This window comes from Aptenodytes patagonicus, chromosome 3, assembly GCF_965638725.1.
Source record: "Aptenodytes patagonicus chromosome 3, bAptPat1.pri.cur, whole genome shotgun sequence".
NCBI lineage: Eukaryota > Metazoa > Chordata > Aves > Sphenisciformes > Spheniscidae > Aptenodytes > Aptenodytes patagonicus.
The window spans coordinates 80,188,855-80,215,059 of record NC_134951.1 but is presented as its reverse complement, the minus strand read 5'-3'; the positions used below and the strand labels follow the sequence as shown (position 1 = coordinate 80,215,059).

At 36.3% G+C, this 26,205-nt stretch overlaps 1 protein-coding gene across 8 annotated transcripts in view; it reads right to left on the bottom strand.

The window, feature by feature from the left end:
* Positions 1–26,205, bottom strand: part of QKI (QKI, KH domain containing RNA binding) — a 166,883-nt gene that overhangs the window by 53,072 nt on the left and 87,606 nt on the right. For all 8 annotated transcript variants that reach the window (XM_076333967.1, XM_076333968.1, XM_076333969.1 and 5 more), the window contains one exon: positions 993–1,136. In XM_076333967.1, coding sequence (XP_076190082.1) covers positions 993–1,136 — 144 coding nt within the window. The remainder of the gene's footprint in view (positions 1–992; positions 1,137–26,205) is intronic.

The following is a 26,205-nucleotide window of genomic DNA, read 5'->3' as shown; positions in this document are numbered from 1 at the left end:
AATTCAAAAATTAAGTCTCTCTCCTGATCTTTGGTAACTTTAAAAAATGTGTTCTGAATAAATTTGCTTATACAGCATGTGTCGTCACAAGTTTCCTCACAGCCAGCATCTATTAGCATTCACTAAGCACTCAAAATCACTAGGTCATTTTAATACCACCTACTACTTTCTTTCACAAGATAATCTCAATTTTTCCTCATAATATGGAAAATTTTTCCTCCAATGAAAAAGATATAATTTATTTTTATCATTTTATAATGGCACAAAAGTGGTGGTAAAGATCAGCACAAGATGCAAGTTAATGGCCTGGGATGCACTATACAGCCACGCTGAGTCACCTTGCTTTGAGTGAGAATACAGAGCAGATCTAAGAGAAGGGCTCTCGCAGGGTAATTCTGGTCCCTGCAAAAGGCTTTAAGTCATCTGGCTGGGCAGCAGTTTATATTATCAGGAAATGAGAAAGACAACCCATTTTCCAGTTTCACTATGTTTATTTTTCCCCAGTATATTGACAGCAAAGTTTTTTGATATGGTGTTTCTGAAGGGTTTTGTTCTTTTTGGAATGTGTTTAATGTGATGATCTAAGAAAACATGCCTTCTTTTCTTAAAGTATCAGAATCAGCTCAAAGTGAAACATAAAGGCATGTTGTATTTCCCCAGCTTTAAAGTGAAGCATCCTTATACTGAAAGAAGGTGAGAAAGCTAGTGTTTGTAACAGTTCAGCACTGCCTTTTAAAGATGGTAACAATTTTCCTGCATCTGTATTGAAAACAGGCAAAAATATGAACATCTCTTAAAAATACTATTCTGTTCTGAGGAATAATTTGATCTGGGATGAGACATTTTAAAGATCACTAGAGTATTACAAAATAATACCTAAACTTCATTTCAGGATGCCGCTCTGTAAGCTTAATCTTACTGCTGCAGTATTAATTGTAATTCAGAAGTAACTTCTGGAAATGGAAATTGAAGACTTGCATACAAATACTTACTGCAGGTATCAGTAACTTTTTTACTTCTTCAACAGCCCTCTTCAGTTTTATTTCTGCTCTGTTCTGAGCATCCTCCACAGTGATAAGTACATGTAAATCCTCATTCAGGTGTTCCCAGTTGGGCTTGCCTCGGTTCTGTTCTTCCTAAAAAAACAAAACAAAAAAAAACAAAAACAAAAAACAACAAATCATGGAAGCTATGAAGCAGTTACATTCTGTATAAAACAATTACATAAACAGTAGACAAACAATTCTGTGAATAGTACGAACTGTATTTTCAGTGAGATGGGAAGACTTCTTCATACCGTGGAGACTGTTTTATGTGGTTACTTAAAAAGAACTTAGGATTCAAAATATCTTTTTCAGGGCCTTGTGTTTTGGAACCTCATACTTTTTTTTTTTTTTTTTTAAACACACATATGTGATTTCTTAGAATACCTTTCCCAACCTAACAATGGAACAAGAAAAAGAAGTACTACAAACACAGTACTGCTTTCAATATTCTTTGGAGCCTTTCAAGGGTTAGACAGATGAAACATACTGGTGGTTAAGCAAACTAATATTTTCAAGAAAAGTGAAACAGACACCATACATAGAAACTCCATCTGAATCACTCTAAAGGACAAGAAAAGGGAGCAATTTTTCAGTGTTAAAAATAGCTTTTAAATACTCATGAAGAAAAGGTTCAAGAATCAAACATTACAAAGGGAACAGAAGTTGCAATTTTCAAAGCAGAGCTACATGTACTTGATGAAGTGCAGAGAGGAGGAGATGACAAGGTTTTAATACTGAAGTCACAGAACAGCATGTAACAAGATGGTCACCATTACACAGGTACTCTGTTGCATCAATGGTATTAATAATCCCAAAGATAAACCTTAGTAATATTTTCAGAAAGGGAGGCCATGCTAAACAAAACAGGTTTTTTAAATGTAAACATTTAAACAACAGATATCAGTAAATTTAAGTAACACATTCAAGTATCCAGTCTTTCAAAAACTAAGATAATGAACACAACACACAAGAAACTTTCCAACTTCATTTTTATTAAACAGTGAATAAAGCTAGCTAAATTTCCCAGAAACATAATTTAAATTTGACAATATTTAAAATGTAATAAAACGAGTAAAAGAAAACGTGTGTGTGTGAGGAATCAAAAATTTAGTAAATGAGAAAGGTTTACTATAACTTCTGAATCTAAATAAAGGCCCGCATAAACAAAAACACTTATTTAAAATGTAAAATCCTGGGCATAATAAAAGAGCCTCCTATTTGTAAGACAAACATTTGTGACTTAACCACAATTCATATTTAAAAAAAAATTAAGGCAAGCAAAGTTAATTGTAAATGTGTCTTTTCCCCCAAATTTCACTAAAATTCTTCCAGGAAATCAGACATGCAGAGGAAATGTTTGAAGATTTAATACCAACAAATACTTGCAGTACTTTATATTCACATATACTCGAGAGAGCGCTCTTCCTTAGAATGTTGTGTCTTTAATTCAGCTGCTTTAAGTCTGAAATGTTTTGTGGAATAGACAAGGATAAAAATGGGGGGAAAATACAGAATCATGAGAGATGTATGGAAAATTTTCTGTAAAAGAATCAGTATTTTGACAGAAATTTCTTTTCACTATTCTTCATGTAATATGTGCACATACGCACTACTCCATACTATCAGCTACCGTGGTTTCTTTTTTTAAAATGCTATCTCAGCCAACTTTCTAAACAATGGTGGCTGTGAAAATATCTCTGTGAATTCCAGAAGCTGAAGAAAGAAAAAAGTAACCATCATTTATAAAACAGAACCTGACGCAAAGTGCAGCTGAGTTAAACATGTTCTCTGCTGTAATTTAATCTTTGAAAGAACTATCTACCACAAAGTATTTGCAGCTTATTTCACTCAATCATAATCAAAACTCCACTATTACTATTTAAACAATTCAATTTATTATTTTCTTTTAATCCAAAGCAGGAGTGAGGTGTTTTCTTTTAAGATGGTGACAAGCTATATTAATATGAGGTAGTACAAATTATTATGTCACAGGTATGATGAATGAGAGATGGTTCCTAAACCAGCAGAGGGCAGAGCAAGGAACATGCCGCTACGTCTTCTTGCACTGACTGGTGGTGAGCTGACACAACACTGGAATGGGAAAGGTACCAGTTACTAACACAAGATGCATGATAACCTGCACAACTATAGTACCACGGGGGGGGGGAGGGGGAAGGGCAAGAGGAATAAATGACAAGGAAACATTTCCCCAGGTAAAATGGCAAGTTCTGTTCCTAAAAGCGAAGGAATGCCTAAATGCAGTTTTAGCTACCATGCGATTAAATGGCATGCTTATACATAGTGTGGGCACAAACACAAAGGGGCCTTACTGTGCTGCATCTATTTCTTTCATAATGAAAATAATATGCTGCTAAGTCCCAAAAACTTGGAAGATTTGGAGGAGTTACCACCTGTCAGCAATGAAAAATAAAACGCACATTGTTAATAGTGGATGTATGCCTGATTTGTAACTTTCAGAATACAGAAAAATACTTTCTTTGTTATATAAAACAAGGTAGCCTGCCTCTCTGTTATTCAGTATTTAAATATTTCAGATTAACTGAAATATAATCTCAACTATTGGTGTTGTACTTCAAATTATTCTGTTACAGCATGAGGATTTGTTTGTTCAGGGGTTTTTTTGTTAAAAAAAAGAGCTGCACATAGGACAATAGACGATACCATAGATTTTTTTTTCCCCACAAAAAGTCATACACCCCTAATTTACTTTTAGGTGGAACACACTGTGTGTAAGGTCAATAATCACACAAACTATTAAGGTCAGACCTCACAGCACAAACAATCATACAAATACTTATCGGTATAAGTGAACTAGTATATGACTATTTCTATATATGCTCTTCTATGGTCATGAAGTGTTCTAGTACATTAATAAAAGTCCTGTTGTTGTGGAGAATACTATTTCTTAAGTCAAATGGTAAGACTGAAAGAAAGAATAAAAGTCCACACAATATGTTTTGAAAAAACAATTAGTCAAAAAAATAAGAGAATAGAGTTTGGAATGGGCTTCCAATTTCTTCTCTTCTACCTCAATGGACCAGGGCTTAGAATTCCTCTACTGCTTCCACTCTGTCCCATGAGGTTGCTTTCTTAGTGGGTTAAGTTTTCCAAGAAATGTCTTTTGGTTTATTGAAAATGCTAGTGGAAAGTTATACCAATATGTATGTTTGATTATTTGTTTGTTTTGTTTTTACCAAAAGCCAGAAATTCAGATCTACACTAGGTCATTCATTCAAACAGAAAGTCAGATGCAACGTATGACAGGGCTAGGCTCATGGGAGGAGACATAACCTGCAATCTCCTGCAGTTAAGAGATGCAATTTTTTATGCTACCTCATTCTCCTTTTAAATCCTGAAAGGATGGTTTGGGAAAACATATTTTCCCCCAAGTAAAATCTTTACTTAAATTAAACCAGTCCTCTGTGCAACAAGTCTTGAAAACAACTTTTCCCAACCCTGTTTTATTATAGAAAAGACTGAACGGGTTAGTTGAATATATCTGGAATTCAAGTTGGAAGGTGTCTTTCTTAAGACTCATAAATACGGTCCAAGACTTTAAGGGTTGGTTAGGGTTTTCTTTTGAAATTGTTTGGGGAGAAGAGATGGGCAGGAGAGAATGACTACAACTTGCCCTGCTGCATAACTTTGTAGAAAGAAACTACAAACTGTGGCTATCTTGAAGTGACTTGCAGCTAAGACAAACCAGATTACTTCACAGAACCAGAGAATGGCTGAGGTGGGAACTGACCCTGAACATCATGCAGTCCAACCTCCCTGCTCAGGGCAGGGTCAACCCTCAGGGCAGGGTTGCTGGGGGCCAAGTTTTAAATATCTCCAAGGATGGAGACTTCACAACCTCTCCAGGCGACCTGTTCAGTGTTCAATCAGTGTTCAGTCACAAGAAAAAAAAAAAAAGCTTTTTCTTATGTTTAAATGTCATTTCTTTTATTTCAGCGTGCCCATTGCCTCTTGTCCTTCAGTAACAACTGTTGAGCAATTCAGCCTGATTGCCAGGTCTACCTATAGAAAAAGCAGCGAGGAGTAACAGAAATTGCCATGAGAGTTATTTTGGGCAAAAAATGTTTGTTACCACAGCAGGAGGGGTATGCACATAGAAGTAACAGCACCAAGAAAACCAGGAAACCTGAATAAAAGACTCAGGGAAAAAGAAATTCAACTGCATATATTCAAAATTATGTAACATACACAAGAAGTAATTTACAGCACGGAGTTCTCCTGCATCCCAGAGACTGTTTATGGAAGAATTATACAGGAAAAATGGAAGCAGTGAAGATGCAGGAAACTACAGAGTAAAATGATTTATGCCACAACCTTGGGGAACAACAATATTAGAAAAGCTTAATTACAACCAAACTACCTTGTCTGCTAAATTAAAGAACATTAAGAGCAACATAACTGGCAGATGAAATTTCACTGTGCTCCTTGTTTGGCAGAAATTTCAGTATCCTTAAATATAGCCTAATTCTGTAAACAGATTTTGCTTTCATTCTGTTGCCTGTGCATATACACTCATTATCCTCAGGGTACCTATACACAATAATGGACTTGAAGAAACTGCTCAATATTTATCTTGCTATTAAGGTCAATGAATCAGGTAGTTTAAAAAAAATATCTTGCTACAACTCCTCAAAATTCAGTTGCACAAAAATAAAAGAAAAAATAACGTAATTACAGATTTTTTTTTTGTGGTTTTTTTCTACTTATTTTTTCTTTTCTTGGGGAAGGATTTAGGGGGGAGCCAAAAAGCAGGCAGAGGATGCAACTGACTTGCATCTATACAGCCAAGCTTTAATATTAGAAAAGTTGTTCTGTGAGAAGAAATACTGAAGACCATCTCCCTGTTGATTTGTGTCCTGTGTGTTCCATACCCTCATCCTACCACAGTAATTCCAAGTTGTGGTCTTAAACCTCCTGCATCCCAGTCCTTTAAGGCCATTTCTACTTACGTCTTCATATCCCATCCCAAAGCTTCCTTCTTAATACCTCGACTATTGACTTAACAAGAAAGAGACAGCAGCGTACCAACTTTCTGTAAGCTACGCAAAGCAGATGACTGAAAACTCAGTACATCTCTTCCCTCGACTAGAGTTATTAAGTTAGGCCTCTCCTCTATCTAGCCAATAATTTTCAAAAAACTTTAAACCCAAAGGAAAGAAGTGCCTGTCAAGCCTGACTGAAATTGTTCAAAGGATTCAAATGGTGAAAGGGGAAAATATTTTCAGAAAGAAAGCTATCACAAAATATTTTGTCAAGAACTTTTAAAAAATTCTCAAACTTTTTTTCTCACCACAAAGGCCTAAAGACCTTCACAGTATGGTTGACTGACTAAAAATAAGTTGACGAATTAAACACTGGTGAAGTAGAATCCAGCCATTTCCAGCTGTCAGAATGCCATTGAAGGAAAATGAAATAAACACTGAAAAGAAATACTTTCCTAGTATCTGTTTATATGCAGGCAGGGATATATTAGTTAGACAATAAATGATGAATGAATGCAATGTGATAAGAGTGGAAGAAGTGTTTTCCACATGGCATTTTTTTCAGAAAGCTATGGCCCGTAGTATTAAAAAAAGTGCAACCCCCACCCTATGCGCTTTTTCCACTCTAACTCATACAATTTCCAGTAATGTTGGCCACTAGAAAACACAAACACAGCTCAGCAGCAACAGGGGCCTTCTAAAGAAATAAAGCCCCTGGCTCAAGGAAAAGTTGAGAATTAACCTTAGTATCCTCACACATCTTGAAGTGATAGGTTATTAAATTCTGTTTTCACCAACCTATTACAACAAGCTGCTCTCCCCACTGAATGAAAAAAACCACAGAAAAGCTAGAGTAAAAAGGAAGAATGTTTTCATATAATGTCAAATTGAATGCTAAAATTAAAAGGCATCAGAATAGCTATAGTCCTTTAAACCGTACAAAGGTTTAACTCGAGTACATTCTAAGAACTTTAATTAAAATTATCCTAAGATATAAGAAACAGTATAATCATTTATAGCCACTTCTCACAGTCAAATGGAGCAGGTAAGATGTGGAGAGAAGAAATTCAGCTATTTAGTAAAATTACCACAATATATGTTGTCTAATAAATTGTGCTATAGGTACAACTGACAGTAGTTCTAGGTGAATGTTTCTTTTCCATAATGAAAACATTCACACATATATATCAAAGTTTAAAAAATAACTGGAAGAGCAGTTTAAAAGAAGCTGTGTGAATTTAAAAAAAGTTAACATTCATTTAAAACAATTTTAAAACAAAAGTTAAATTTCACTAAAAAGTGATAAATTAGAAAGGTCATTGTAAGCAAATTCTAGTCCTGCTCTAGTTCAAGTATTTTTAAATAAGAGTTGATATATATTGTAGCCATGCAACAATGTCAGGTCTCAATTAATGAGTCCGAGAGAAACAGTACTCAATAATTCAATACGGATAACACCTTATTTAACAACCTTTTGTCAACACAGTTGAACTAGTAAAACCAAGCCAGAGGAATCCAAGAAGAATGCTCTTTTCCCTAAACTAGGTCATTACTCCCAACCTTTCATGGGCCACAAGAATTGTCCATCTTGTGTTGTTCAATGTAACTTTTGTTCTTGTAACTGTTCTTTCTGCCAACCTGAGCTACAGAATTTTATTTTTAAGTTTTTGGGATCCCTGCTGCGGAGATCGTTGAAAACAAACATTTGGAAGACAGAGGATTTCTGTAACATATTGTGCAAGGAATAAACCACTTAGAAGTCTCAGATATACAAATAACTCCACATCAGCTGATACATATTCATGAGTGCTCTAGCACTAACGAAACAAAAATCACTTGAATTATCTCTTACTGTTGTCTTATTGTATCTTTTTGTGACCAATCTAACAACTTCAAAAGGTTCACTCCCCTTACCAGGCAGTCCTTATTCCTCCACTGGGACTGGAGCCAGCACCACGCCAGCCTTTCAGAGAGCCAGGCCAACGTGCTGATGCAGCAAAAACACACCCCCTTCCCACCACATTTTCTGCTGGACAAGTGGGTTGAATAAGATCGTAAGGGGCTACTGAGTGCCAACACAAGGTCAGTGCTATAACTGGGAAAGGGAGAAGATGAGGGATCATATTTAACACATAACTCCCACTTAAAGACTGGCTCACCATGTCTCATGAAACTATCCTAAGTGAAATCTAATTATGCATGTGCCAGGGACAGAACACACAGTTATCTTTACTATCTGACATGAAGCAACTTGTTCATCTGTGTAAGAACTAGGTATTAAATGCTAGTATGTAGTAATAATTGTAGATACAAACATGGAGTTTTCTCCTTCCATTTTTGACAGTGACTCTAAGTCTTGACAGGACTGACCAGTGAAAAACAAACAAAAACTGAAAAACAACCCAGCCCCCCAAACCTGTATTCACAAGTTTATTCACATGATATACTCCTGACATTAACATTTCAGTAAAAGTTGTTACTTTAGAAGTAGCCTGCAATCAAAATAAATGCCTAGGTAAGTAGCAAAAATAAAGACTTTTATCAGATGAAACTCCAAGCCAGCCCTGCAGAAAACCAGTTTAAAATGATGCACTAATTACAGTATCTGTTTGAACAACAGAAGTAATTTTATAGCATGAAGCATCGGAACACATTGATTGTCCTAACCCCTGCTGATAAACTGCTTTAATTGTGCAGTTACAGTCAGGCAAATTAACACAGACTTTTGCTCCTACTGAGCTTCTAATGGTAGCAGTTCACAAGCAGAAAGCTGGTGAAAAAATAATGTAACAAAAGAAATGCTGAAGGAGTAGCACCTGGTCAGGGAGAACACTGTAGCTTACTTCACATTTAGGATTTCTGATCGAAGTTTTCTCCTGTAGAAGCAACAGATCAATTGCTTAAATTAACAGTCACATACTTACTGTTCTGAATGTCAGACAAGTTAGTATTATTTAATGTGTCTTTAATTATTCATTATTATTGTATACTAAGCCCCCCTTCAAGACAATTCTGGATTAAGAAGTGGGCATCTTCCAGCTCACATTAAACTAGCCAGTAGCTGTCAAACATTGTCAAAGAGCATTATCTAAAGTCTTTTAAGAACTATTCTGAAAAAATCTGACAGCATGAAACCACCTAATGTTTAAATGCACAGAAGAGGATTCTACTCTCTGTCTCAAAGCCTCAACACAGAGTCTGTGCTCAGGAAACTTCAAACCAAGCGCTGCCCCAAGTTCAGATCTGCCCTGCAGTCAAAATGGTTCCTACATGCATGAAACACCACACTGGATCTTTCTAAAGCTGCAGCTTCACAGCACAACTCAGCTGATCCAGTAACCATGGTCTGCTGACAAAAGAGGAAGGCCCCGTCACCGCCAAAGCAGCACACTCACAACCCCCTGCTCTGCACGGCTATAGCCGAACAGTGAACTGCTCCAGAGAGTGGAGCCAGCAGAAAACTCCCCATCGCAAAGGGTAAGTTTCTGTGAAATAGGCAACAGGATTGAATCTCTCCAGGATTTTCTTCTTGCATATTTGTCTCAAGTTGTGCCAGTATGAAAAATAAGAGCAATGATTTGTGGAACAAGCTATATTGCTGAGTGCTATTAAAACCCAGGACCCTGTTAAGACTAAGTATTTCACTGTTCTGGGATGAAAGTAAAGAAGTTTTGTATGCATCGGTATGCTCAGGGAATAAATGAGAATTTAGCACATGAAATGCATAGCATAAACACAATACCTGGATATATTTGTTAGAGATGAATGCAATTGTTAATACTGATACTTAAAATTACCATCAAGTGTCAAACTTTACCTAGTCAGAGGAGTGAGGCTGTTCATTTCTCTGACTTTGGACTACAGGTAAGAGTTTGAACATTTTAACTTTACCAGCATTCCAAAAGTAGTAAACTTCATACAGAGACAGAGTTACACTGATATCCAAGTATAATTTTATTCCCCTACAGAAAAGGGAATAAGCGGTACAAGGCATTTCACAATACTGTGATTATTTTCACACACTGACCACTGTTAATGTAATAATATCCATAAACAAATATCATAGAATCATAGAATAGTTTGGGTTGGAAGGGACCTCTAAAGGTCATCTAGTCCAACCCCCCTGCCGTGGGCAGGGACATCTTCAACTAGATCAGGTTGCTCAGAGCCCCGGCCAACCTGACCTTGAAGGTTTCCAGGGATGGGGCATCCACCACCTCTCTGGGCAACATCTTCCAGTGTTTCACCACCCTCAGCGTAAAAAATGTCTTCCTTATATCTAGTCTAAATCTACCCCCCTTTAGTTTAAAGCCATTCCCCCTTTTCCTGTCGCAACAGGCCCTGCTAAAAAGCTTGTCGCCATCTTTTTTATAAGCCCCCTTTAAGTACTGAGAGGCTGCAGTAAGGTCTCCCCAAAGCCTTCTCTTCTCTAGGCTGAACAACCCCAACTCTCTCAGCCTTTCTTCATAGGAGAGGTGTTCCATCCCCCTGATCATTTTCATGGCCCTCTTCTGGACCTGCTCCAACAGGTCCGTGTCTTTCTTATGCTGAGGGCTCCAGAGCTGGACACAGTACTCCAGGTCAATATCAAATTCCCTTGAAAGAAAATGAAATACCAATAAAATCTGAATGCAACAGTCTTCTTGATTCCAGATTATCTTCAGACAGCTTTTTGAAAGGCAGTACCTCCATTTTCTGAATCTTGAGGTACATAAGATGTTTTTAAATGAAGGCTTAGACCAACAAAACCTAATCTGTGAGAGCAGACACATTCTTCAGAGCATTCTCTAATCAGGAAATACAGACAGTAAGTTTATTTCAACTCATGATTCAATACCATTCATTAGCAGTCACTAATTAACTTCAAAATAACCTGCAACTGTTCTAACAACTTCTGCATAAACCTATCTGCCTCTAAGTTTATGAGCATTATTAATCAGTATAAAGCTGATTCTGCTATTCAGGTTTAGATGGAGAAAGGCTGACAAAAATAAGCATTCTTTCAGCTACCTTAGCATCAAGCAGCACCTATACACCATATAGGTATACACACAGAAACTAAATTACTCAGTTTACAGAGTCTTAATATACTTTAGAAGTTTTATTTTACCAATCATTAACAGGATGTTAAAAACAAAACAGAAAATATATCCAGAATAGACCAGTTTTTATGAACTAGTTATTCCCCCCCAACCTAAAAAGGTATTTCTTAAAGTAGGATTAACATGTCAATAACATCATATTTTACTATATAATACTATTAAATTTACTCTTTTAAGTACATAAAAATTCTTCTGTATGTCTCAGTTTTTACTTAAGCATTATTCTAGTTGTACTATATTTTGATTTACCATTATATTTCTACCCAGGAGGAAGACTAGTACACCAAGGTACTAGCCTTGCTAACACATGCCTCTCTATTCCACCTGAAAACTTACCAAGGTGTCTAAAACTCTGCTAAAGTACATGCCGAAAGGCAAAATAGTCTTACTTAAACTGAAAGTCTAATGCCTGTTTTTCATCTAGGATTCTCAAACTAGGAGAGTTGAAAGTGTTGACATCTAAAAGGACCTAACCTAAGACACCTTCCAAAACTAACTCAAGGCATGGCAACTTCAAGAAAATTGTTTTAAGAAAGAAGTTGCAACTCCAAGAAAATGCAATGTAACAGTCCAACGGTTGGTACGTTGGTCCAGGAAATGACAATCAAGATCCTAGTACCGCCTCAGCCAAAAATGCATCAACATCACCACACTGATGTTCCAGGAGTGCCCTAACATCAGGCCAAAGAAAGGCAGAACAAGGCACTTTCCACTTCACCCTTTTTGAAGGCAGATCACTGCCCAGGAGAGGAGGGGAAAAAAAACCACAAAACAAATGCACGAAGCACTGGAGGCATCTTTAGCCCAATGATACAGGACATGACCAGGAGGTGGGTTCCTGTTCTTTTACTTAGGACTGGAGGCTTTTTGCAATTGTGAATGATTAGGTAATATAAATATAAAACGAAGTATAAATAACACTTTGAAGAGAACCTTTATTTCCAACTTCAGGGTGAGCCTCTTAGTTTTTGCTTTTTCCATTCATATGAAACTTTTACTTTCATCTGTGCAATGAACACAAAAGATGGAAAGCATCATCAGAGCCTATGGTTTAATGATTTGGGAACTTACGGGAAATACCTGAGCTGTGGGTTCACATTTCTGAATACTTACTCTATTGTTTAAAGAAAAGTGCTACCACTACTCCTCAGCTGTATTTAAGGGAAAAAAAGTGTCTGTTCATTGGTTTCTCAGTCTTCTAGTCTATACAGTATAGAACTCCAGAATATTTATTCAGCGATTTTTTTTAATAGTCAAAAAAAACAACAAAAGGAAAAAAAAAACAAACAAAAAACCAATGCAAAACACTGTTCTTGACTGCAATTTGGACTACCGTTTACAGCATACTGAATTTTGAACACTGCAATCAATGTAGTATTAGTCACTAGCACGTGTAAAAGTAAAAAACATAAAACAAATGATGTTTTTGTATTCAATGGAGAACATGATCAGCTCTTAGGCTGGTAGTATAATTTTACACTTTTTGAAACATTTTCTTTCCTCTTTTGAAACACTATCATGTAACTTTCATCAACAGCAACTGCCTCAGATAATTGTGGCATCTGTCTTTTCTGAATTTCAGCCATTTTTATTTCTCTAATCTGTGTTTTATTTCCTCTCTGCCTTGCTTAGATTTGATTGCTGCTTTGCATAGCAAACCTGGTCAACACATGAACACTCCCCTCCTCAATAACTTAAGTGTTAAATTGATCCATTTGTCAGTTAAGCGCATCCTCAAACACCTGTGCTCCGGCTCTTCTATGACAGCTCCACATATAAGTGATGTTGAACAAACCATGAGGGTCAAGAAATAACAAAATAAAACCACACTTTTCTTCAGGTGCTATTCCTGCTTAATTAAAGCATGAATTCCAGCAATTTTCACTCATTTATGTTAAAAGTCTAAGAAACAGACAAAGCTACATTAATTCATACATAGTTTGTTAAATTTCTTTTATATATAATTAGGAATAAATGACCAATTTTTTTTTTTTTTTATTTCAGACTGAATTTACAGCACTGTTAAAGAAAAGGAGGAGAAGAAAATACAAAGAGAAAAAAAATGTAATAGCTAAGTGACCTTTTGGAGCTATCAGAATAAATAGAGCTGCTTACACCCTGCATTTTAATGTCAACATATCCACACTTCTACTTTCCTAATCTCGATTTGCCTATCACTTCCAGTGTCCAGTGACTCAGCCCCTGCTTGAAAATCCAACCATTTTGCTTTTAGTGTTTCCTCAAGGATGGGGCACATATATTCCTCATATATATATGAAAAATAAAAGATATATCAATAGGGATTTCTCTGCATAAATCTTGTTGAAAGTCTTAAGGGAGCATATTGTGAAGACAACTTTGTAAAATGACAATATAGTCATGTCAACCCTTCACTTTTTTTAGTTACAAAATAATTGTAAGCTTTTAAGAGAACTACTCCTCCCCATTTTCTCATGCTGTTAACATTTACAATAATACGTGATTACTAACCTCAACATCTTTTCAGAAACTGCTTAACACTTAGTAAGAAAAGTGAAATTTCACTCCAAATCTTTGCACAAAAGTATACGAAGATGTCACTACAGAACATTTTTAACAGAAACTCAGACTGAACATGTTAACATAACCTCAGTGTGCCAAGAAAATTGAAAAGTACCACCTCTTAACCCACAACGTAATAGACAAGTTTCAGATACAGTTATAAAACTGCACAAAACTGCAAGCTAAATTTAAGAAAATCAAAGGGAAAACTCTTCCCTATTTCCCTCCCCCCAAAAAAACAACTGAAGTAAAAAAGAACAGATTCATAGTTTTTACTCTTTGTATGCACAAAAAGTTAAGTGACCTCTGTTTAAGAATATGAACAGTTACCACTGTTTCTTTCAAAGCAGATAACTTGTAAAATAACATTATTTTTATAGTAATATGTTGTTAGCTTTATTTTAGGACATTGTGATCTTTAGGCTTTTACTATTTGTCAAAACAACAAAAATAAGAGACTCATGACTCAAACCAAACATATCTAGGTAGTAGTTAAGCTTCAAATAACTTCCCTAGCCATAAACTGTTCTTGCTCAGTGAAGTTTAAAAAAATTAAAAGAGATTAAACAAACTTTCATCACGTCTGTCTTTTTAGATTGGTTCAGAGGCAGGTTGGGGAGGGGAAAGGGTAGAGGAAAGGGAATAACTTTAAACTTTAATACTTTAACCAGGGACACTTCCAATAGCACTTTACTGCTGGGCTACAAGAACGTGGCAAAATGCAGGAAAGAGGCCGTGCACAGAAAAGCAAAGTTGTTTTTCCTGCCAGGGCCAGGCTGACATGGTTGCAATGCCAGAGCTTTAGCTCAAAACCTGTATCTTACACTGCCTGGGAATGGCTCCTTCTGTTCTGGATAAATGTGTAAGTTAACAATAACTGTGAGTTTTGACAAGAACATGCACAGTCAGACTGCAAAAAACAGAGGTGGGGGGAGTAATCAGTGTTACAACACATCTCCTGCATAAACTTAAGGGCTTTGCGGAACCCTGACCTTAAAGAAAACCAGGGTGTCAGCACTGGTATGATTACATCTAATATTTTTCTTATTTCCCCTTTCTTATTTCAATCCTTGGGATGAATCTACCTTGAAGATTTCCTCAAAGATGCATAATGAAGAGCAGGTATCTGAATCACTCCTGCTTCCTGTAGGTCTGCAGGGATGGCAAGAAGGTTCACATGCCTAGGCAGCTAAATGCTATCCTGAATAATGAGATTCAAATCACCTCTTGTGCCAACAAGAAAACGTAGCGCTAAACATAAACCAAACTTTTTCATAAGTGGTTGCTTAAATGAATATTGCCAGCTTTAGACACAATGTCTGTGCTTATAATTAGAACACTGATCTTACATAGTCACCTCAGAGAACGAAACTCTCCCAAATCACAAAACACAACTATTCTGAGTTTTCTCGTACAGAAGGGTTTCTTCCTTGGACTTCAGTTCAACAACAGAGCTGAAATGGTAACTGCTCACTCCCACCAAAACAGGTGGCTCCACATCTTTCTCCTTCCTCTTGGCTGCCTGCAGAGTCCTTCCCTCTTCTTTGCACCAGCAACAGCTCTCACTGGGCCCTTCTAGAGCCAGTTTAACACAGCAGCAAACTACTGCTGTCAGATTAGGTTTTGCCTGTTTAGCAAGCTGAACTGGCTCAGTGACACATCCCACAAGCAGCAGACTAGGCACAAAGGAGGGCACAGGCATATCCCTTTGTAGGAAGCTGCCAGCTGTCAGTCATGCCTTCAGCAGGCTGCACAGCCAGCCCAGTCCCTCCCCTGCCGCACTAAACCACTCACAACAGGGGGTGAGGATGAGGGAGCCCCGTGCTCTGACTGCCTGACTTGCAACTCTGTAGACATGTTGGGCACTTATCAGTGCTGCTTACGTCAAATGTAATTTTACTATAATACATCAATTGCTATTTAAAAGTTAAGTATTCTGAAAACTCAGTTTCCACTCACCTCAAGTTAGGCGTGCAAAGCAATCAACATTTTCCACTTTAAATGTTACATCTCAGTTGCTTACCTGAGAAATGAACATACTGTGTCCCATTTATTTAAATAAGGGTGTGGCAAAGAAAAAAAACACTAGTCACTCACAGCATAGTGATTAACTCCAAGGAAAAGTTCATTTATGCAAAAAGGTTGTAACTACCAACCTTAATTCTAGCATCTTCTAATTTGAATTTGCAATCTCAACACTCTTCTTAAAAATGTGTAATTTCACAGGAGACATCAGCTGGGTTTCAGTGGCCCTGTTTCCCCGTTCATCATACAGCAGCATTAATGCTGCCCTATTGCATAAGGCTTTAAAAAAAAAAAAAAAAGCCTTTTGTAATCACTTAGGAGTGCTTTCCACTAACGAATTATATAATTAATATGTGACTCAGTTATTTGCTCTCTCATTTCTTTACACAGTGATTTCTCCCACAGTACTAAGTTCTGGAATTTTCAGATTTACAGAAGCGTTAGAAGGATGCCTTGCATTTTGGTTTAGACGAGTGTGACCAGAAATGATGCTCAAAGTTAATTCTGCAGTCAGCAGGCCTCATGAAACTCTGTCTATTACAGAAGGGCTTTATCTTAGTGACCAGGTATTGCTAAGCAGATGACTGCCCATGGTTCTTATCCCACTGCTTAGATGGTGGCTTGCTCTGCTCTAAATAGTGGCCCCCTCTACAGTCCGTGGGTCTTTTGGAGAAGATAAACAATCAAATTCATTGACTAATGTAACAAACTCATTTTCCACAGAGTATTGTTGTTAAACAGACATTATGCTACAGGTGGCATAAGTTCGCAGCATGTTACCAAATATATTGTGTTGTCCAGACAGGGTAAGAGGTTCTTTACCAGTTGGAAACAACTGAAAAGCTAAATTTCAGGGTCACTCTAATCCATATACTAACTGATTTGCTCCATAGCTAAAAAGCTCACCAGTTAATTGCAATGTTTTTATTCAGGTTGAGCTTCCATTCATACAGGTTTTCTGAGCTTTTGTTTTTCCCTCTTTTTTTTTTTGTTTTGAGGAACGGGCTATGTGGGCTTTGTGTTGTCTGCTTTGGATTCATACTATGGTAATACTTCTAAGCACTGCATAAATAGTGTAGTATGTTGTTGTCCATGATTTATTCAACTTTTTCTTCAACGGTGACCCATAACCAGTAGTACAGTACTGAGTGGAACAAAGAATATAGCATTTCTATAGCATTTTATACAGCATTACTGCTAAGACTGTTAGGTTTTAACACATTCAATAACAACAGTCTAGCCTTGTATTTTATCTCTATTCTCTTATTTTTTCACTAAGCTATTAAAACAGCAAGTTTACTCTAAAACTATAATAATTTAATCTTATGGTGATTACACAAGCATATATTTATATATCTTTGGTTTTTAATCATTTTACTCCCTCTTCCTGAAACAGTTCTCTTCTTTCCATATTTACTCAGTTGCAACAATTACAAAACAAATTTATTTGTAAACAAATAACCCAGACAACAGTTCAAGACAAACAGAAAGTAACAGGCAAGATACTAACACAAATTAAATAAAACTAACTTCTACTTTAAAAATAAAACAAAATTTTCTTATAGAGAATAGAGAAAACTCCCCAAATTTGTCACTGAGTACAGAATTGTCAATAAATATTAGCTAATGAACTAAAGTTGAGTCCTTGAAAGAATTCAGAACTACTGCCTCAAATGATCTCAGCACACAAACTTGCCATGTATTTATGACTGAAACCTTGCACACAGTCTGTAATTATATTGTTTTATTGCAGCAGTTGCCTCAAATCCTTGCTACAATTATATGGGATTTGACACACCCAAGTTACCACCTAGATAACTCAAAGTGTGACCACTGTTCCAAACCTTCTTTATAACTAATTTCATGCAACAACTCTATTGATTAGAATGACTGCAGAATGAGGGGTATCCAGCATGTGGCATGTGTACTCAAGGCTAGATTAAAATGTAGTAATAGTCATGCCAGTTAAAGACTGTATAGCTGAGTGCCAGCTTGGCACTGATATTAAACCGCTCTTAAGAATACCGCTGAGAATATATTAGGGAAATCTTTCCTACAGTACAGAGATGATGGATATTCAGGATTGGTATCCCCTTTTACCTCTCAGGTGACATCAATACAGTGATAAAAAAATACATCAGTAAGCCAATGGGTAGTTCCCTTCAGCAGTACTACTTTAATGATTCATAGGAATTAGAACATTGCAACCCATCAGTACTCTCTGGTGGCTTTCCCAGAGAGCTCTCTGGTCCTTCACTGAATCTGTCCTTAAGGTTGGGGGTTGGAATTCTTTATTTGCTTTCTACACTTAATGAGCTGAAAACCACAAATTTTTCAGTTCATTTAAAATACTACACACCACCATCAGTTCATTATACAGGATGTGTGCAACACATTTAAAATAAAAACCTTGTGAAAATATTTAATAGGAAAAAGTAATTTTAAGTGAAATTATTGAAATAACATTTCTGTAAAGGAGTAATGATGAAAAAGTATTTCTGACACTTTTTAAACTCGAAAATAAAGTGTAATAAAACCCTTGCTCATTACATAAACACAAAAGAAAGTGAAAGCTATTCATAATTTTAATTCAAAGTCAAATATCACAGTATTTTCATTGCATACAGATATACTGGTCTTAGGAGAGACTGTCTAGATATACATCCTTCAAGATCACATTCAATTAGCAGTCCTACAACTGCTGTTTAGGAGACATCATCATCCTTCCAAAAAGACGTCCAGTTTCACATGAACTTTTTGAATCCCACAAATTTTGGTAAAATGTACAAAAACATTCACCATTTTTAAAAAAAATCTCATTGAATAGTGAATCTGCTGACATTTTCATTTGCAAGATTTTGAGTAAAAGCGAGTGCACAAACTGAATAAAAACTACAATTAACCAAATTATCACAGCTCCACTGCAAGTCACTGTAGTGTGAAAAATTAAGACCTATTTAATTATACAAAATTTCAAGTTCTGCATTTTCAACACAGTGCCCAAAGAGAAGCATGGATGGATCTAGCTGTTTCCCTCAGCTAAACAAAAATATTAATAAAGAGAGAAATATCATGAATAAATACTGGACAGATTAAAAGAAAAACAGAATGTCCTTACAGTATGAAGCCACAGAAGCAAAGTAAATCCTTGATGGGTTAACCAAGTCTGAAGACATTTAAAGTGAGTAATTTTTAATAGATTCCAGTACATTATCAGAAGCATGCAAAAAGTTATTAAAAAAATTAACTGCTTCTACTCTTCAGAATACAAGTTCCAAACTTGTTTTGTTAAAATGTCCGTTATATACGGTTTTAGACTGCATGTTTATCTGCCCACACAAAAATCAAACCAAAGTTTTACAGTTTAAATTAATATACTTCTGAATAACAAAAGTTGAAGTAAGATGGTAAGGCTGGGGAGAAAAGGTCATTATGTGCCTGCCTGCCTTACGTTCTACAGTGGTTTCATCCATCTTAGAAAATAAGACAGCATTGCACAGGAATTGAGGACAAAAATAATTACACGGTCTGCTCACATCCTAGAGAGATAGCTATAAGAAAGGTGGCTTCCTTCATTCTAAATGTTTCCTACTCTTCAGGAAAGCACAAGCATAATCCCTTTGTTCAAAATGCATTTCAAACAGATGACAAAGACTTACTGCCGGCTGACAGGTGCTGACCTCCCACTTCCTGACCTGGCCACTTTCTTTTTCCCATCCTCTCCCTTCTCAAACTGGCACAGGTAATAGTTTGGGTCAATACAGCTTATTGACTAGCAAAATTTTTTATCTCACTGAACTATACTCTCACATTAGCTGACCAAAATCTAGCTTCTTTCCTGTCCCTATTGTAACCCTCTAACATGGAATAGCACATTTCCCCCCACCTCCCAAAAGAGAAGTTGAGCAAAACTGTCCCAAATACATGTAATCCTGTATTGTTATGAAATGATGCAAATTGTCTCTTTTTATTGATAATAAGGAAGAGGAAGGTCCAAAAAAATAACTAGTTTCCTAACTGAATGGGTTTGAAGAAGGTTCTTTACAAAGCACTCAAAGAAACTTGGTAAGAATGACCAGCATCAGCATGCCTCTTGTCATTAATATTCTCCATGTTGCAATTGTAGGCTGCCAACAAAATTAAAACATCTCTAAGTATTCGCTATTACATTTTAATCTTTGCACTGTATTATGACTTAAGAATTCATCCAGATGTGTCACAAATGAATTTCACTACTTTCAAACAGGAAAAAGACGCCAAAAACACTGAAAAATTCCAGCCCTTCCCAAAAACCAGCTGTGATATGTCAAAGAACTAAAACCCACGTGTACAGTTTCACAACTTTGCTTCCCAGTTCCCAGTTAGCACCCATCTAGTATCATTCACAGTCAAAAAACTCTGGCTGTTTCAAATGTCTGCATCTTTAAGTAAGAAAATTAAACACAGCAAAAAGTTCATTAGTGGTGGAGAGAACAGGTATTTCAAGCCTGTATGTTCCATATTTTACGTCTAAAAAACGAGTTGGGGACCCTGCATTTATCATCTGAAGATGTAAAAAGCATCATTTCCACAGCATACCAAGAAGCCACAGTCATCCAGTTCAACTAATCCAAGAGCAATTACTGCACTTTGCTTAAGGCCTGTAGTCCCACAACAAGTTTAAGCTATTCTAAGTCGGCGCTGCTAGTCCCACCTTGACGTACTGAAGTGCTTGTGATCCAGTTTATGGTTCTCAAAAGCAACAGGAAGTTTCCAGCTTTAGTTTTCAGCTGGCTTAGCACTGAAGCAGGTCATCATAGCCATTTAAATCACCGGTAACTGTCACAAAGAAGGGAGAAAGTATGCCTGTCCAGGGCTGTGCCAGTGGTACTGAACAGCAAGTATTGAATTAAATTGCCTGAAGAGCAGCCCTGGAACTGCAGCCTGAGATACATGAAGGAGTCAAATTTCCTGATGAGCAGTAGCACTCAAGGCTGACTGATTTTTAAAACTTCAGCAATACAGGTGGATAGTTCCTTCCTGTACCTCCAATACAGCCTTCACAAAAGAGCAAAAATACTAATTTAAGAACACCAGTGATACCTTCAGGAGAAACTCAACATGAACTCTCAGAAATGTCCCAAACATAGAAATAATTACAGGTTTAGACCCAGTACATAAGAGGTTGTTGAATTGCCCTTAGTGAGAATGCTGAAGAGCCGATTTGAACACCAGCAGTTGGGAGGTAGCAAATATTAGCCACTTTTCTTTTGTTGTTAAAAAGAGAATCACTATGATGAACCACGTAACACAATTTACATTTTGAAGATAGGTTCAAAAGAAAAAACTTCAACAACTATTATCACAAAAACCTTACTAATATTAAACTTGTATATTTTTTACACCAATTAGGTATTGCAACAGCATCTAACTGATGTGAAACCTGTCAATAATCAATAAAAGCTTAAATATATTTTTCCTCACATCAAGCATACAAAGCAAATTCACCATCTAGGGAATGGGGGTTGAGATTCTTTTTCAACCAGGGTCTCCTCAAATTATAGGTGATTTGCAAAAACTTATTGGAATGTTTACAAGAAGTAAAACATTTACTTGCCTCTACCTCCAAAACTGCTGGATCATGGTTGTCTCTGCTCTTAAAGGAGACCTGAAAAGCAAAAAAAAATTGGGCTTGTGCCCTATTTTGCTTCTTTAAGATGTTTAAGAGAGGCATGAAGAGTTGGAATTAGGGTTTTTATTTTATCCTATGATGGACACAATTTATTCCTTCTTGTTTACACTTGAGATTGAAATCCCAAGAAGCCATAATATAAGACAACCTAGTTAAGGGAAATCAATGCAAGAATCAACAGAAGTCAAGTCACAAAAGAAAGAACAAACTTCAGTTTTCTTCCCCTCATCCCCACCTCCTTCAAGTTCTCCTTCATTTCAGTGATGAATAACACAAAATACCTTTCCAGAGTTAAGTATTCCTGTACTATCACTACTAGTGATTTGCACACAGTTTTATGAATTAATATTATACATGCTAAAAAAAAAATCAGCTAGAAATTTGATTGAGGTTGTATTTTAGAATTTTAAGATAAAAAGCAATCAGGAAAAAAAGCTCAAGTCCTTTTCAGGATCAAAAACAAAGTTTCAAAATAGCAAACTAAGTACAAAAATATTTTTTAGAAGTTCTTTGCAAATGGAAAGAGTGAAAAAACCATGAGCTAGCTAGCTATAAAAGGGAGACAAACATGACGCTCTCTTCCACTACTAACATGCCTGTAAGACAGTTTGTATGTATGCTATAGTGATGCAGTTATCAGAACATAAAAGCTGCTGCAATGGTTTTTCAAAAAAATAGTGCATTTCATCTGATAGCATGAGGCTAATTAATAAAAAAAAAGAAATTAAAAGTCAAATTCATACAGATGCAAATGAGCAAAGAGGATAGCTTATGAGCAAAGAGGATAGTTTATTTTAACTAATACCCAATTACTGTTGGGGCAACCATAATAGCTCATTAATTTTAAGCGAGATGGGATGGTACCATGTAATCCATTCAAAAAATGGTTTAAAGCCCTTTCTCTATTCCTTTCACCCACACTTCAACTATGTAATTACTATATATGAAAGAGGAAAGTCCAATTTTTTTGGTAAACAGGGAAGTTAAAAATGTTGCTTATGAAAAACATGCAGTCATCAAGAAAAACAAAAGCAGGATGCCTAAACATAAGAAAAAAAATATCCAAAGTACATTAAAGTACATACTTAAAACACTATTATGAGAAGTTATGCTGTCTTTAAATTATGTATCACAGATAAACTACACTCAACCAGTACAGGGTTGTAATCAATGTTTTAAGTTAAGACAAATCAGTGAACTGGCTGAAGTTCCTCATCACTACACACATGGAATGTGAACTTGCTGAAATGGCTAAACCAGCATTAGACAGCGTCGACACCCTTCTCTGACAAAAGAGTATTTTATTTTGATATACTCAGATAGGAACACCTGCTGATACAAGGTACAGTTTAATAAGTATTTCTTTCAGGGACAGCACCGGCTTAAGCAACTTACTCAGATAATGGGACGTCTGCACAAGAGTAGGTCAAAGACCTGGGCATCTTCACCCTAGGTCTAATTCCCCAACTTAGTTCTCTGTGTATTACCAACAATTATAATGTTACTTCTCCAGTTGCAACAAGCAGCAGGCACCGATTCAAACAGTACTGGTACTGAATTAAATGCTCCAGTGGCATAATTCAAAGGTGGGTTGTTTTGGTCTGGTTTTCTGTTGTTTTGGTTTTTTTGGGGGGGTTGGGGTTTGTTGGTTTTTTTTTTTTGTTTTTTTGTTGTTTGTTTTTTGGTTTTTTTTTGGGGGGGGGGGGCAGTGTTTGGTGCTTTTTTTCCTTCCACAGATGAACTATAAGCAGAGAATAGAATTAAAAAAGGAAAAATTTCATCTTTCTTAAAAATATTGAACATAAAGTATTAGAAATTAAGTCAAAACTAAGAAAATCAAGTTTAGTTGATTAGAAGAGTAACTTAGAGGTCTACAACGCATAAGATTCCAGGATCATACACAAGATTCTTGTTTCAAAGCTATGAAGAAAAAATTCAAAAAATTATACCATTTTCTCCTTTTTGTTGAACAAGAATCCTTTTCATCAAAAACTTGTTACTTTATTGGGTGAAATTAATGGTGAAATAGCAAACTAGGAGTAAAAACATTTTAATGCAGTCATGTATCTCATATCATGGAATGTGAAGGTGAAGTTTAACTCTGCAAGTAAAGTTTATTTAACAACCAGCTATCACTGAAAATAGTGGTCCTAACTCTGCTACTGCCCCTGAGCTGCCCCTGCTGCTTAGACAATTGTGCAGGGGCCAATTTAAGAAACTCACAAACTCAATTGACTCCTGAGGATGTACATGAAACAGTGGGAACAGATGTCCTAAGGCTTTTAATGGGAACTAACCATTAATCAATCCAAACATAGTACCATACCACTCACAGAAAACCTTCAATAATTTGTGATAGCAAGAAGATTTTGTCCTTTGAGGACTACTAATATGATGAACTTACAGAGCTCAGGCATTACTCTGCTTAAGAGTGTGCGAGCCTCTTCAATCTTGCCTAATTTGACAAAAATGTAAGACCCTTTGAATTAAATTCTGATTTAAGGATATCTGTGGTTATTTCAACACCCATTATATCATCCACTTAAAGAAAAGTGAGTTTATACTGTGTTGAGTTCACTTTAAGATTACCAAACATACCAGTGACAGAAATATCTTACTTTTTTTAGTAAGGTTTTTAATACCCTTTTTACTATGCAACATATCCTACCCATGCAACTATTTATCTTGATACCCCTCCTACCTATGCAACTATTTCATACAAAGCATTAAAGCCCATTTAAATGTTATGGAACAGAAGTAGTGACTAAAAGACTTTTGAAAAGAACTGAGAATTAAATCAAAGTATCCCAAACTACCAATTTCAATGCTATTCTCCACAGTAACATACAGTAATCTGAAAGAAATTTATCTTCTGCTGTAATTTACAAACAATGCCTACACCATATACCCAAAGTTCTTGCTGTAAAACCATATGGTCTCATAGGAAAAGGCACCTTCACTAAAAAGTGCTCAGAAAAATCAGAAAAAATTATCAGAAAAAGTTGCTGATAGGATTTTTTTTCCTCTGTTAGTAAAGCATGTTTTAACTATTTAACAACTACAGTAATACTCAACAAGAGTAAAAACAAAGTTTTCAGTGCAAGTCGTGCTCAGCCAAGCATACACAGTATAACCTCCATATCCTCCCTGTTCTACCCCCAGCCCTTACCCTGCAGGCAGGGTTAATAAGACGTATCCCACTTTTCTAAGTAGAACGTCACGTTATCGTAATGTGGATAATAAAGTCTGAAACCACTGCAGTAAAATTTTAGTGACTAAACTGACTTAGTAGACAATATACAACTACTTAACACACCAGCACTCGAGCTCCACAAGGCAAGAAAGGGATACATTGCAGTTGCAGTGTATGCAAAGTAAAAAGGAGGCATAGCTCGTCTTCCATGAAGAAGTTAAAACAGATCAACAGGGTAAAATACACAGACAAATCAATGGATGAACAAAGCACTTAAAAAAAAAAAGCTGTCATCTTTGAGACATGAGGTGACTCAAAGCAAGATGCGAAATGTTTTTATTTGGGCACATACATATATATATATATAAAAAAAACCTGTTGTAACAGCTTTCTCTAACATAATACAATATGCAGGATAACTTACCTATTAGAGTTTTAAGTCACTGCCCCATCTTAGGCAGGAGGTGTTATTCCAATTCTTTACTCTGAAGATACCAACGAATAAACTCTTAAATCTGATAATCAAATAGTACATAAAAATGCCACACAAAGATTCAAAAACACAGGCATGCAAACAGGTTTTCCTCAATATACATACAGAAGTATAGGCACTAAGAAAATAAAGAATTAAACTAAGAAATAAAGTTTGCACTGTATATATTCACCGAGTCCGAAGAGCAGCTGAATTAACTCTGAATAAGGACATAACATCTGAAACTCCAGGCACAGAAATAACTAGTACACAGCTCCATACTGAGCTTTTCCTTAGTGCATTTCGAATGTATCCCTTCCATAAGGGGATAAGCATGGTTTTTTTGTGGTATGTAGACAACCATACACAGTCCTGTTAGCTAAGTCATCCCAGGATACTGAAATCCATGTGTTCTGCAAGTTCTGTATGTCCTAAATGTCCACCCCCACCTCCAAGAAATTACGTAGCTCTTAACACTATAACCACTATAACTGCTGGTATGAAGATAGAGTGAACAGACTGGAATTCAAAGAAGTGGTAAAGTATCTAATTTGATACATATGAAAATTACTCTTCTCAGTTGCAGAAAGGAGGAAACTGTCTATCATCACAGAAAATGTATTTGTAAAAACCACAGATAAATCAGCATTTATTAATATGTTTAGGGAAAAAAAAAGCCTTCTGCTACTGTTGTCACTATTTTCTGGAGACTTAACACCTTATTCTCAGTTTCCTGCTGATCTCTCAGGCCTGATCTTGTTCATCTCACCAAACTTGCTGCAGAATTTAATTTCCCGTTGCCTATTAGTGCGATCATGCTTCACTTCCTTTTTCGTCTTTAAAAATCCTTCAAGACAGTCTCAAATTTGTCGCACAAGTGAACATACTTTACTTCTTTTCTTAAAACAAACAAACAAAAAGTCTCCAAAAACCCTGCTAAGCCTGTTTAAATTAAGAAGTTTATCTAAGCTAAGCTAAGGCTGGTAACAAGACAGACAACAAAAGCCTAGCACTCTAATCATTAAAACTTGTTGCTGAATACTCTTCTTGAATTCAGGATTAATGAGGCATTGGCTACTATAGAAGTGCCCTGTTCACAGTATGACCAAAGCAATAGTACGTAGTATAAAAAAA